This window comes from Echinops telfairi, unplaced genomic scaffold, assembly GCF_000313985.2.
Source record: "Echinops telfairi isolate 266 unplaced genomic scaffold, ASM31398v2 ScPeMD7_23;HRSCAF=83, whole genome shotgun sequence".
In the NCBI taxonomy this organism is placed as follows: Eukaryota; Metazoa; Chordata; class Mammalia; order Afrosoricida; family Tenrecidae; genus Echinops; species Echinops telfairi.
The window spans coordinates 4,812,991-4,826,233 of record NW_022103920.1 but is presented as its reverse complement, the minus strand read 5'-3'; the positions used below and the strand labels follow the sequence as shown (position 1 = coordinate 4,826,233).

At 51.3% G+C, this 13,243-nt stretch overlaps 1 protein-coding gene and 1 gene segment (V, D, J or C); both read left to right on the top strand.

Annotated features, from left to right (window-relative positions):
- The window catches only part of LOC101653822 (anionic trypsin-like), a 4,031-nt gene extending 762 nt beyond the window's left edge, over nt 1–3,269 (top strand). The window contains exons 2-5 of the mRNA XM_004713954.1: nt 674–839; nt 2,300–2,553; nt 2,748–2,884; nt 3,120–3,269. Coding sequence (XP_004714011.1) covers nt 674–839; nt 2,300–2,553; nt 2,748–2,884; nt 3,120–3,269 — 707 coding nt within the window. The remainder of the gene's footprint in view (nt 1–673; nt 840–2,299; nt 2,554–2,747; nt 2,885–3,119) is intronic.
- LOC101654139 overlaps nt 1–13,243 on the top strand; it is a 210,049-nt gene that overhangs the window by 174,796 nt on the left and 22,010 nt on the right.

Genomic DNA, 13,243 nt, shown 5'->3' with positions numbered 1-13,243 from the left:
TCTCCCTAGGAGCTTTCGAACTGGTGGTTTCGAACTACCAACTGTGTGTGTCTCAGCCCAATATGTAATCCTGACACCACCAGGACTCCTTTAGTCCTGGTGGCACAGTGGAAATAGCTATGAGGGCTTAGTGAAGGGGTGGGGTGCAAAATATGGATTCCCAGCTCCTGCCCTGGATTCTCTGACTTGATTTGCTTGGTGTGAGCTGGGCAGAGGGTTTTAATCTTCCAGGGAACTTGAGAATTCCCAGGGACACGGGGATTCCCTGGCTGGCAATCCCTGTTTACTAACTGGTTGCATGACCACCCTTGTGCTACCAGATGGACCTGGGGGCCAGTGACCATCCTGCCCAAATCCCAGCCTTAGCCACAGCAGGGACCACCAGGCCAGGAGGCTTTCTGGGTGGTCCTGGAGCCAGGAGAGTATGCCAGGGGAGGTGTGAGCTCACCTTGTGGCTGGGGCCATGGCCAGCAGGCCTGGGGTTTCTTTGGGAGGAAGTCAAGGTCTGGGTCCCTACTGACCACAGCGACCCAGGGGCTCATTGGAATGCAGACTTGCAATGTCCCCTCCCTCCCCACTTCTCTGTGCTGCTCCGGATCCCCAGTGGTCTGCTTCGCCACTGGCTTGGGCTCTGCATCCCCCTGACACCTCTCTCTCTCTCTCTCCTCCAAAGTTGCTTTCCCCACAAGCAATGACGATGACGACAAGATCGTCGGAGGCTACACGTGCAGGGAGAAATCCGTGCCCTACCAGGTGTCCCTCAACGCCGGCTACCACTTCTGCGGCGGCTCCCTCATCAATGACCAGTGGGTGGTGTCCGCGGCTCACTGCTACAAGTCGTAAGTGTCCAGCGTGGGAAGGATGGTGGGCAGGGACATGCTCCACCAGAACCCACGGGACCCCAGGATGTGAAAGGGCCCAGAGTCAGTACCAAGACCCTGTCAGGACCAAAGCCCTTTGCCTCCCGACGACCCTCTTGGGCAGAGTGGAGCAGCCTCCTCAGGTTTCCAAGCGGAATCTTGAGGGGAGCACCTCGCCCATCTCCTGAGCAGCTCCTGGTGGCTCTGAACTGCTGGCCTTGCTTTTAGCAGCCCAGTGCTTAGCCTGCTGCACCACCAGGGCCCCTGGACCTTAACCATATCAACCAAAAAACCTCCCCATCTTCAAATCGGTTGCAGCTCATAGTAACCCTGTAGGACAGGGTAGAACTGCCCCTGTGAGTTTCTGACACAGAAACTCTTGACAGGAGTAGACAGCTGCACCTTTCTCCCACAAACTGGTGGTTTCGAACTGCTGACCTTGTAGTTAACAGCTGCCCAACACGTAACCGTTATGCCGGCATAAACCCAAACAAAACTCCCTGCCCCTGAGTTGATGCTGAGCCTGTTGATTCTGTGGTCAGCAGCCCAGCATGTCCCCACGACCCCACCCCAGGGCAGGGTTCTTTCTGGGCGTGGCCAGTGCAGGGGAGGACCTGCCCAGTGGCTACACAGAACCATCTCAGCAGCGTCTGAAAATCCGATGCCTGTTCCCTCGCAAGCAACCACTTCAGAACGTTGCAGAAGCAGAGCCTGACTGTGGGTGGCTTCACGCTCACCCTGGCTGGTCCGGCTGTGGGGCTCAGACTCCCGTGATGTCAGAATCCCCTGGGGGTGCAGGAAGACTCAGACTATGCACACCCTTGGCCCCCAATCTCCAAGCCCTAAGCCATGGGTGTCCAGGGGGCTGCATTCCCTCCATGTCCCCAGTCACTGCTGCAGGACTCCCTGACTGGTGGGAGGGCCACGCACTGGAGAGACAACTGGTCATAAGGTTGGAGGTTTGAATCCGCCCAGAGATACCTCAGAAGTCAGGACTTGGAGACCCGCTTCCGAAAGATCACAGTCCCCCAACGCTGAGGGGCGCGTCCACTCCACACACACATGGGGTCATGAGCGTCGGAATGGACACAGACACCCACCAGAGGACATCAGCACCTTTGTGGGAAAGCACCTTCTCTCGCCGGTCCCTTTTCCCATGGGCTTGGGGAGCCTCTGTCCCCCAGAGTGAAGCCTGCTGCCTCCGTAGGGCCTGAGGGCCAAGTGAGCTGAAGGGGGGAACGGGGCCGTGGGACAGGCGCTGGAGGGAGAGGTGAGGAACATGTCCTACCTAGAGGCCTTCACTGCTGCCCACCACTGCCCCCTTCCCCCCATCACCCCTGCCTGGATCGGACAAGCCCTGGCCATTCTGTGCTGCCTAGGGCCCCTGGCAAAGCTGGGGCCCTGGGAAGCTGCCTCACCGAGGTCTCCTTCCGTGGCAGCCGCATCCAGGTGAGGCTGGGTGAGCACAACATCGATGTCCTGGAAGGTGATGAGCAGTTCATCGACTCGGTCAAGGTCATCCGCCACCCTCGCTACAGCAGTTGGACCCTGGACAATGACATCATGCTGATCAAGCTGTCCTCCAAGGCCACCATCAACGCCCGGGTGGCCGCTGTGGCCCTGCCCTCAGCCTGCGCGCCCGCCGGCACCATGTGCCTCATCTCTGGCTGGGGCAACACCCTCAGCTCCGGCGGTGAGTGGGGCCCCACCACGTGCGCGGTCCCCCACCTACAGGATGCCTGGCGCTGGGCACTGGGGGCTACAGGCTCCCCGTGTGGATGCGAGGTGTCCCGGGGCCACCGGGTCGGGTGGGCTCTGGGACGGCGTCTGCCCTCACCTCGCGCACAGCCCTGACGCCCCGGTCTCCCCTCTGCGCACCCCCCACAGTGAACTACCCCGAGCTGCTGCAGTGCCTGGATGCCCCCCTGCTGAGCCACGATGAGTGCGAGGCTTCCTACCCCGGTGAGATCACTGACAGCATGGTCTGTGCCGGCTTCCTGGAGGGCGGCAAGGACTCCTGCCAGGTGAGAGAGCGCCAGGAGCACCCCGCCGCACAGCCCGGGGTGGCGGGGGCTCAAGGCTGGGTGCCGGCCCCACTCCTGGGCCATCAGACTGTGGGCCCTGCCCCGGGTGCACCATCAGACGATGGACCCTGTGGACAGTCACACTGGGAGCCCCGCCCCCACCCCGGCCCCACGCAGACTCAACCTGGGTGCCGCGACCCCACCCCACCCCCTGAACACTCGGCCTCTCCCCCAGGGTGACTCCGGCGGCCCCGTGGTCTGCAACGGGGAGCTGCAGGGCGTGGTGTCCTGGGGCTACGGCTGCGCGCAGAAGGACAGGCCCGGGGTCTACACCAAAGTCTGCAACTTCGTGGACTGGATCCAGGAGACCATGGCTGCCAACTGAGGCCCTGCCCCTGTCGCTGTAGCAATCAATAAAGTCACCCTGCTTTAAGTCCCTGTCTGCGTCTGCTTCCTGCCCCTCGCTCTGGGGCTGTCCTACACAGGTGGAGGTCAGATGATGCGCTCTCGCAGCTCCCCAAGTGTTACCAGGGTCCCAGGGCCTCCATGTGTCCCTGTTTAAGCAGCTTTGGGGGCCAGGGGCCGTTGTTTCCAGAGAAATAAAGTGTGGCCTGGCTTCAAGTGCTTCAGACACCTCCCACCACGGGTATCTGTCACACCCGTCTCCCCACCAGCCTCTGGCCATGGGCACCTCTCATACCCCAGGTCTCCCCACCAGCCTCTGACCATGGGCACCTCTCATACCCCAGGTCTCCCTACCTGCCTCTGACCATGGTATCTCTCATGCCCCAGGTTCCCCCACCTGCCTCTGGCCATGGACACCTCTCATACCGCAGATCTCCCTACCTGCCTCTGACCATGGGCACCTCTCATACCGCAGATCTCCCTACCTGCCTCTGACCATGGTATCTCTCATACCCCAGGTCTCCCCACCTGCCTCTGACCATGGTATCTCTCATGCCCCAGGTTCCCCCACCTGCCTCTGGCCATGGACACCTCTCATACCCCAGGCCTCCCCACCTGCCTCTGGCCATGGGCACCTCTCATACCCCAGATCTCCCTACCTGCCTCTGACCATGGGCACATCTTGTACCCCAGGTCTCCCCACCTGCCTCTGGCCATGGGCATCTCTCATACCCCAGGTCTCCCCACCAGCCTCTGACCATGGACACCTCTCATACCCCAGATCTCCCCACCTGCCTCTGACCATGGGCACCTCTCATACCCCAGGCCTCCCCACCTGCCTCTGACCATGGGCATCTCTCATACCCCAGGCCTCCCCACCTGCCTCTGACCATGGGCATCTCTCATACCCCAGGCCTCCCCATCTGCCCCTGACCTTGTGCATCTCTTGTACCCCAGGTCTCCCCACCTGCCTCTGACCATGGTATCTCTCATACCCCTGGTCTCCCCATGCACCTCGAACCCTGGGGGACCTCTCGTTCCCCAGCAAACTCACCTGAGAAAAGGTGAACCTGGACACCTTGGCCCCTTGACAAACACATGCCCCCTCCCGGCAGCCATCCTGCCTGCTGAGAGACCCAAGTGTGCGTGCACTTGTGACACACAGGGGCACAGTTCCAAGGCCCCGACTTGTGTTATCACATCTGTCCCCCAACCCTACTCACCAGGAAATATGAGAACTGACATAAAAGCAGCACCCCCACCCCATCCGGTCAATCTGTAGGACTGTGAGAAGCTATGCTACCAGTGTTTCAAACCCGGCCTGGACAGGGCCAGAATAAGATGAAGATCAACTCGCAAGAAAGGCTTGGTTACATGGAAAAGCGGCCAGTAAGAGCCCCGGGCTCCCACGGGACATGGGCTGCCCTGGTCAGGGTACGACAGCCAGCAACCATGGCAACAAGAGCTAAGAGTACTTGTTTTCTCCTGAGGATTCATGTCCTTCCCACCCAAACCCCAACCTTTAGCACAGAGGTTCTCAACCTGTGGGTTGAGACCCCTTTAGGGGTCAAACAACCTTTCCACAGGGGTCACCTCATACATCCTGCATATCAGATATTTACATGACGATTCATAACAGTAGCAAAATTACAGTTATGTAGTAGCAACGAAAAGAGTGTTATGGTTGGAGGTCACCAAGCATGAGGAACTGTGTTAAGGGTCGAGGCATTAGGAAGGTTGAGAACCACTGCCCTATCAGCTGCTCTGTTGGCTTTCTGATGCAGTCTGTCTTTATGGAAGCTCGCTACTGTATCCTTCTCCCGTGGAGTGGCTGGAAGTCCAGAATTGCAGACAGTCCAGAGAGTCACCCGGTGCTTTACACCCAGTGCCACTGTGCCAGCTTCTTGTAGTTATTGCTACACGGTGGCCGGTCGGTTCTAAATCACAGGGACACCACGTGCGACGGAAGGAAACACTGCTGGCCCTTTGCCTTCTTCTCGGTCCTTGCTCCAGGCCAGCCCATTGTTGTAGCCACCACGTCAATGCCTCTACCTCAAGGTCTTCCTCTGTTTTGCTGACCCTCTACTTTGGGAAAAGGGCATACTATCCTTTTCCAGGGACTGGTCTTTCCTAGGAATATGTCCAAAGTACCTGAGATGAAGTCCTGCCATCCTAACTTCTCTTCCCAGAGAAATCTGTTTGCTCTAGCCGTCCACAGTACTTTCAAGATGTTCCTCTAGTGCCATAGCATATATGCACTAAGCCTCCTTCCGTCTTCTTAGTCTCTGCCCTGCTGGTGCACAGATGAGGCAATTGCGGATGAGAGGTGCCCATGGTCAGAGGCGGGTGGGGAGACAAGAGTGTGACAGGTGCCCATGGTCGGAGGTGTCTGAAGCACTTGAAGCCAGGCTACACTTTATTTCTCTGGAAACAGCCCCCGTCACCCTGCCCACCAAAGCTGCTTAAACAGGAACACCTGGAGTAAGGGTCCTTAATAGAGCCCGGTTTTCTCATTGATGATCTTTGTAGCTCTGAGGTTTACATTCAGGTCTTTGATCTATCTTGAGTTCGTTTTTGTACACGGGGTGAGTTGTCAGCCCTGTTTCGATCTTCTCAAGATGGAGGTCCAATTTTGCCGGCACCATTTGTTGAAGAGACTATCGCTTTCCCATTCTATGTGTTTTTTAGCACTTCATCAAGGGTCAGTGTCTGACTGTGCATGAGTTTGCTTCTGGGATCGCTCTCTGCCCGGCTCCATTGGTCTACACAGCTATCATTGTACTAGTATCATGCTGGTTTAACTACTGGGACTGTGTAATCATTTTCTGAGGTTGGGAAGTGAGGAATTTCTTATATTTTCTTCCTCTTAATAAGTTCATTGCTTATTCTGGGTCTCCTCCCTCTCCATACAAAGTTAGTCATTCGTTTTTCCACTTCGTTAAAAAATGGGGTTGGAATCTGGATTAGATTGGTGTTGTATTTATAGATTGCTTTGGGTATTTTTGACATTTTCACCATGTTAAGTCTTCCTATCTATGAGCAGAGAAAAGATTGAAGTTGTCAAGGATTTTGTCTTTCTTGGATCCACAATCAGTGCTCATGGAAGAAGCAGTCAAGAGATCAGAAGACATGTTGCGTTAGGTAAATCTGCTGCACAGGATCTCTTTCGAGTATTGAAAAGCAAAGAGGTTTGCTTTGAGGACTAAGGTGTACCTGACCCAATTTTTCAATTGCCTCGGATGCATGTGAAAGTTGGACATTGAATAAGGAAGACGGAAGACTCGATGCAACTGATTGTGATGCTGGCAAAGGATATTGAAAATGCCGTGGACTGCCAAAAGGCCTCACAGATCTGTCTTGGAAGGACAGTCAGAGTACTCCTTAGAGGCAAGGAGGGTGACACTTTGTCTTACATACTTAGGACATGTTGTCAGGGGAGTCCAGTCCCTGGGGGAGGACATCATGCTTCATAAAGTTGAGGGGCCCTGAAAACAAGAAGGTCTTTAACGAGATGTATTGACACAGGTTGCCCCAATGAGCTCAGGCAAAAGAACAATTGTGAGGACAGCGTAGGACCAAGCCATGCATCATTCTTTTGTGCATCATGCCATTATGGGTCCGCTCAAAGGCTCATAACAACAACATCTATGAACATAGACTATTCTTCCATTGTGTAAGTCTCTTTTGGTTTCTTGTAGTAGTGTACTGCAGTTTTCCTTGTGCAAGTCTTTTGTTTCTCAGGTTAAGTTTATTTCTAAATGTGGCTCTTATAAATGGCATTGTGTTCTTTATTTGTTTTCCGTGATCTCTTCATGAGTTTACAAGAATCAGAATGCTTTTTGTGAGTTAATCATGTATCCTGACACATTGCCAAATCTCTCCAGTGTTCCCAAGAATTTTTATTGGGTCTTTGGATTTTCTACGTACAGAATCAAATCACCTGTGCACAGGGAGCGTTCCAATTCTTCTTTGCCCACTTGGATTCCTTTGGTTTCTTTTTGTCGTCTACTGGCTCTGGCTAGGACTTCCAACACAGTGTTGAAAACGAGTGGAGATAAGCGGTATCTTTGTCTGGTTTTTCGGGGGAAATGTTTTCCGTTCTTCCCCCTTGAGCCAGGTGTTAGCCATTTGGCTTTGCATGCATGGGCTTTATGGTGTTGGGAAGTTTCCCTTCTATTCCTGCTCTGCTGGCTGTTGGTGTTGATGATTGCCGAGGCCTTTTCTGCATTGGCCGATGGAATCTCGTGCGTTTTCCCTTTTGCTTTGTCCATATCGTCTCCTGAGTACTGCTTCAATGAATGCTGACGGTGGATCCAAGAAGAACGAAGTCCTGGGCAACATCAGTAGTTCTTCATTTAGTGTGACGTTATCTGTTAGCATCATTGGGAGGATTACTGCCTCCTTTACATTGAATTGCAATCCACACTGAAGGCTTCCATCTTTGATTTTCATTAGCAAGTGCCTCCAGTCTTCTCTGCTACCAACAAGCAAGGTTGTGTCGGATACATACCACAGATTGTTTGTAAGACTTCCCCCAATCCCAATATCGCATTCTTCTTCACCTAGTCCTGCTCCTTGGCTTATTTGTTCAGAATACAGATTGACTGATGGTGCCGTGTTTCGTTCTGTTGTACATGGGTTGGGTCACTGTGGGTCAGAGACTTAATGGCCCCTACCAACAACAACAAGGCATATCAACTAAGGATGGTGAAAGGATACAGATCTGATGCGCACCTTTCTTGATTTTGAACCATGCAGTGGTTCCTTTTTTATTCAAATAACAGTCTCTCATTCCATGTACAAGTCCTCCGGGAGCATAAATTATTCTTCTGGACTTCCTATTCTTTTGAATGTTATCCAAAGTCTATTATGATGCAGACCATTAGATGCCTTTGCATAGTCAATAAAATACAAGTAAGCATCTTTCTGATATCCTCTCCTTTCAGCCCAAACCCATCTGAGGCCAGCAAGGGCAGTCCTCATGCCATGTCCTCTTCTGAATCCAGCCTGAATTTCTTGCAGCTCCCTGTTGCTGTACTACTTTGGCCATTATTTAATTGTCTTGAACAAAATTTTACTTGTGTGTGATATCTATGATTGTGTTCAATCATTTCTGTTTTCTGTTGGGTCACCTTTCTTTAAAGTGGGCATAAATATGGATCTCTTACAATCAGTGGGCACTAAAGAGAGAGACTCTCAAGGAGATGGACTGACACTGTGGCTGCCACACAACTGCCTCAAACATAACAACAATTGCGATTCATGGTTGATCAGTGTCTCCTTCTATTGTACATGGGCTCCCTATGAGTTAGAGACAGCTCGACGGTACCTAACAAGAACACAGTCGGTAGGCCAAATTTCTTGGCAAGGTGAGTAAGAGCATCAGCTGGTTGAAACATTTCAATTAGTTCCTGGCAGCTTATTTTTCATTAATGCCTTTAGAGCCACTGGGACTTCTTCCTTCCATAGCATTAGTTCTTGATTATATGCTACCTCTTAAATGGTTGAGTACTAACTAATTCTTTTTGTTACAGGAACTCTGGGCATTCCTTCTGCCTTCTTTTGATGCTTCCTTTGTTGTTCATTATTTTGCCTGTACAATCCTTCAGCATTTCAGCTTGAGGCTTGGATATTTTTCTTCATATTTTCCAGCTTGAGATGTGCTGAGCATGTCATTCTTTGTGGCTTTCCACCTCCAGGTCTTTGCACATGTCGTAATAAAACGTTACTTTGCCTTCTCGAGCTGCCCTTGAAAACTTCCTCTTCCATTTTTCTGTCACCAGTTCTCTCGTTCACATTAGCAACTCGATTTAACAACAAGTTTCAGGGTGCTTTTGACATTCACATTGTTTTTTTTCTTTTTTTCTTGTTTTTGTTTGTTTTTTAAAACAACCTGTGCTTTCTTCACATATGGAGTTCTTGATGTTATCCCACAACTTGTCAGGTCTCCCATCATTAGATTTAAATGTTTCAAATCTGTTCTTGAGATGCTCCCTAAATTCAAAGAGGATGTACTCAAGGTCATACTTTGACTTTCACGAACTTGTTTTAGTTTTCTTCATCTTTAACCTGAACTTGTGAACGAGCAACTTGCATATGACTGTGGTCTCTTCCACAGTCAGCCCCTGTACTACTTTTGACTGCTGATATCAGACTTCTCCATCACCTCTTCCCACAGATGGGTTCAGTTTGATTCCTGATCATCCCATCTACCAAGGTCCACGTGCATAATTGCCATTTATGTTATCAAAGAATGGTATTTGCAATGAAGACGTCATTGGTCTTGCACCATTTTATCATGTGATCTTCAGCACCCCTTCTATCACCAAGGCCTCATTTTTCAACTACTGTTCCTTCCTCTTTGCTTCCACTTTCAAATTCCAATTACCCGTAATTATAAATGCATCCTGATTACATTTTGGATTAATTTCAGACCGAAGAATTTGGTAGGCTTCTTCAATTTCTTCATCGTGTGCTTTAGAGGGTGCAGAAATTTGAATAATAGTTCTCTTATCTGGGCGTCCTTGTAAGGGCATAGAGATGATCCCATCACAGACAGCACTGTGCTTCAAGATAGGCCTTGGATCTTTTCACGATGATGATGATGAAGGTGATGCCATCCTTTTGAGTTTATCAATCCTGACATAGTGAACGAGCCATATACTATCCAGGTTCAAAGTGGCCAGTAACAGCCTACTTCGACTCACTCGTGCCGAGGATATCAACATCTGTGCCTTCAATTTCATTGTGGAAGACTTTCCATTTTCCTGCTTCCATACTTCTCACTTCAAGCGAGACTCGTCAGGAAAGAAAAGTCCCAGAAGCTTTACCATCCAAGTCATTACAGTCAACTCCATTGGGGGAAGAGGGGCAGCTCTCCCTGAGGTGTATTTTGAGTGTCCTCCAACCTTGAGGGGTTCATCTTCCAGCACTGCGTCTGACAATGTTCTCCTGCCGTTCACACGGTTTTCAGTGAGGAACCCCTGGGCAGTGGACAGCCTACTCCTCCTGCCCACTCTTGTCATCGCCCTGAGGCTCTGCTGAGACCGGTCCCTTTGCGTGACCAGCTGGTGGTTGAAACACCAGCGACACACAAGCCACCACAGTACAACACACTGACAGCGGGCCGGTGGCAAAAGCCCCATGAAGCAAACTCACTGTCATCAAGTCCATGCCAACTGACAGTGACCCATAGGACAGGGAAGGACTGTCCTGTGAGTTTCTGAGGCTGCAACTCTTTATGGGAGTAGAAATCCCGTCTTTCTCCCTCAGAGAAAGCAGCCTGCTGTGTAACCACGATGCCCCCCGGGCTCCTGAACAACCCCATAAAAACCAAACCAAACGCCCTGCCATCAAGTCAATGCTGACTCATGGCACCCCTATGGGTTTCCGAGGCTGTAACTGCTTACAGGAGTATAAAGCTCAGTCTTTCTCCCTCAACAACCGCTAGGGAGGTGTTAGTACCCTCCCATGTGAATGATAAGCAGATTGGGGCTGCCTGGAGTCCCTGACTTGGGATGTGTTTGGGACCCACACATCAGACTGAATGGGGTGGGTTTTGACACTGGGTGGGTCCACCCAGGGCCCAGCAGGCAATTCCACTGGATGCCTGGGCCCCGGCCCAGCTTATTCCTTCATCATATATGGCTTTGGCCAGACTACAGGCCTCTACAGGCTTCTTATTGGGGAGTATTGTGAGATTTCAGGCAGAAATGAGAGCGTAGTCCACAGTGCTATGCTGTTTCTGTTTGCACTCTTGCTCACACCTGAGTCACACCTACTCAAGCCTACTCACCCCACTCATGCCTGTTCACACCTGAGCCACACCTACTTACACCTGAGCCACACATACTCATACCTGAGCCAAACCTACTCACACCTTAGTCACCTACTCACACCTACTCATGTCTACTCAAACCTACTCATGCCTACTCACACCTGAGCCATGCCTACTCATACCTGAGTCACACCTTCTCACACCTGAGCCACACCTACTCACATCTGAGTCATGCCTACTCGCACCTGAGCCATGCCTACTCAAGCCTGCTCATCCCTGAGCCATGCCTACTCATACCTCATGTCTACTCACATATAAGTCACACCAACTCACCCCTGAGCCACGACTACTCATGCCTATTCACACCTGAGTCAGGAACAAGCTCCCCTGCTTCCTTCCCACAGTCCAGGCACCTGCCCCTCTCACCTTCCAGCTGCGTTCAATGTGAGCAAGATCTGCCCCCTGCTGGCCAGGCTGAGCGTGCCCCAACCCAGGGACATGCTGGCCAGGTTGCATGAGAGCCAGGTACAGAAACCAATGTAGTGGGGTCAATTCTGACTTCTCTGTGAAGGCTAGCCTGCTGTATGAGTCAGTCAGGCTTCTGGTTTGATCGCTGAAATTAAACGTTTACTTTCATGGGTAGCGCCTTCAGGTCGGCTCCAATGCACAGACACTCGTGTACAGCAGAACAAAACACTGCCTGGCCCTGAGCCCATGTGACCACCACTGCATGTTTAAGCCTCCAGTGACAGCCACTGTGTCAGTCCATCTCAGTAAGGGCCTTCCTCTCTTTCACTGCCCCTCCACTTGACCAAGCATGATGCCCTTCTCCAGGGACTGGTCCCTCCTGACAATACGTCCAAAGTACATGAGATGAAGTCTTGTCATCTTTCTAAGGAGAATTTCAGCTATAGTTCCTTCATGGCGCATTGAATGGCTCTTCTGGCAGTCCATGGTACTTTTATATTTGTGGTAGGCTGGGCTGACTAGAGAAACAAATCCAGAGGCACTCAAATATGTGTATAAGACAGAGCTTTATATACAAGAGCAGCTGAATACTGAGAAAACATCCCAGCCCAGTCCAGATCAAGTCCATAAGTCCAATATTAGCCCATATGTCCAATATCAATCTATAAAGTCCTCTTCAGATTCATGAAACACATGCAATGACACCAAATGCAGGAAGATCACAGGCCAGTGGTTGCGAAGTCTTGTGGGGCCAGTGGCATTGTAAGCATCTCATTGCTGGCAGGGGTCTCCATGTGGCTTCTCCACAGGGATCTCTTTCAGGGAGTGAGCCTGAGTCCTGCCTCCAGCGAGTTCTTTATCTCCTTAGCGCCTCCAAATGAGGTCATCAAGGTACTGCCTGACTGACAGGCTAGACTTCACTCTGAATCCTCAAATTGACATCAGTTTGTGTAACTACCACAGTATTCGTTACCAGCAGCACGTTCAGATGTATCCTTCCTCCACGGTCTCCCTCACCCACAGGCATGTGAGGACATTGAACATATCATGGTATTACCATAGTCTCTCTGGTCTTACTCGGCTTCCAGGTTTACAACATGGTTCAAAGTGAAAGACATTTTTCAATAGTCTTATTGATATAAAATTCACGTTGTCATACACATCCATCATTAACTCGCTTTTAAGAAGAGTTGTCAGTCCTACTGCTCCCCGCCTTCTGCATTCACGATTTGCTCCCCAGCTCCCTCACACTTCCCCACCCCACCCCTCAATACAACACGGCATCCGTTACCGTCTCTGCACACCCACTCCTTCTGTGCTTTACAAACTGGGAAACCCAACAGCAATGATGAAAAGGGAAAATAATTGTCATCATATAAAGATCAAATTAAAATAAAGAATAAGAAAAAGAATGCCACCGGCGATATTAAAGGAATTTCTGCCGTGGGACAAGTGAGGAACATGCAAGCCTGGCGTGAATTCCGGTTGGGTCGAGAGGGAGGTCGGCTGACGGAAATGTCTGCTCGGTTGACCACGGTTGACCACACAAAAGAGCACGTGGGCTTGAGTTGCAAAGAGAGCGCCCAAGCAGCAGGCTTAGGGGATTGGGTGGCAGGGAGACGAGGGGAAGGTTCTCAGAAGGTGCTCTCTGAGGCTGGATGGATAAAGAAAGCTGAGTGGTTTTAAGGCACACAGTTCTGAGTCTGAGC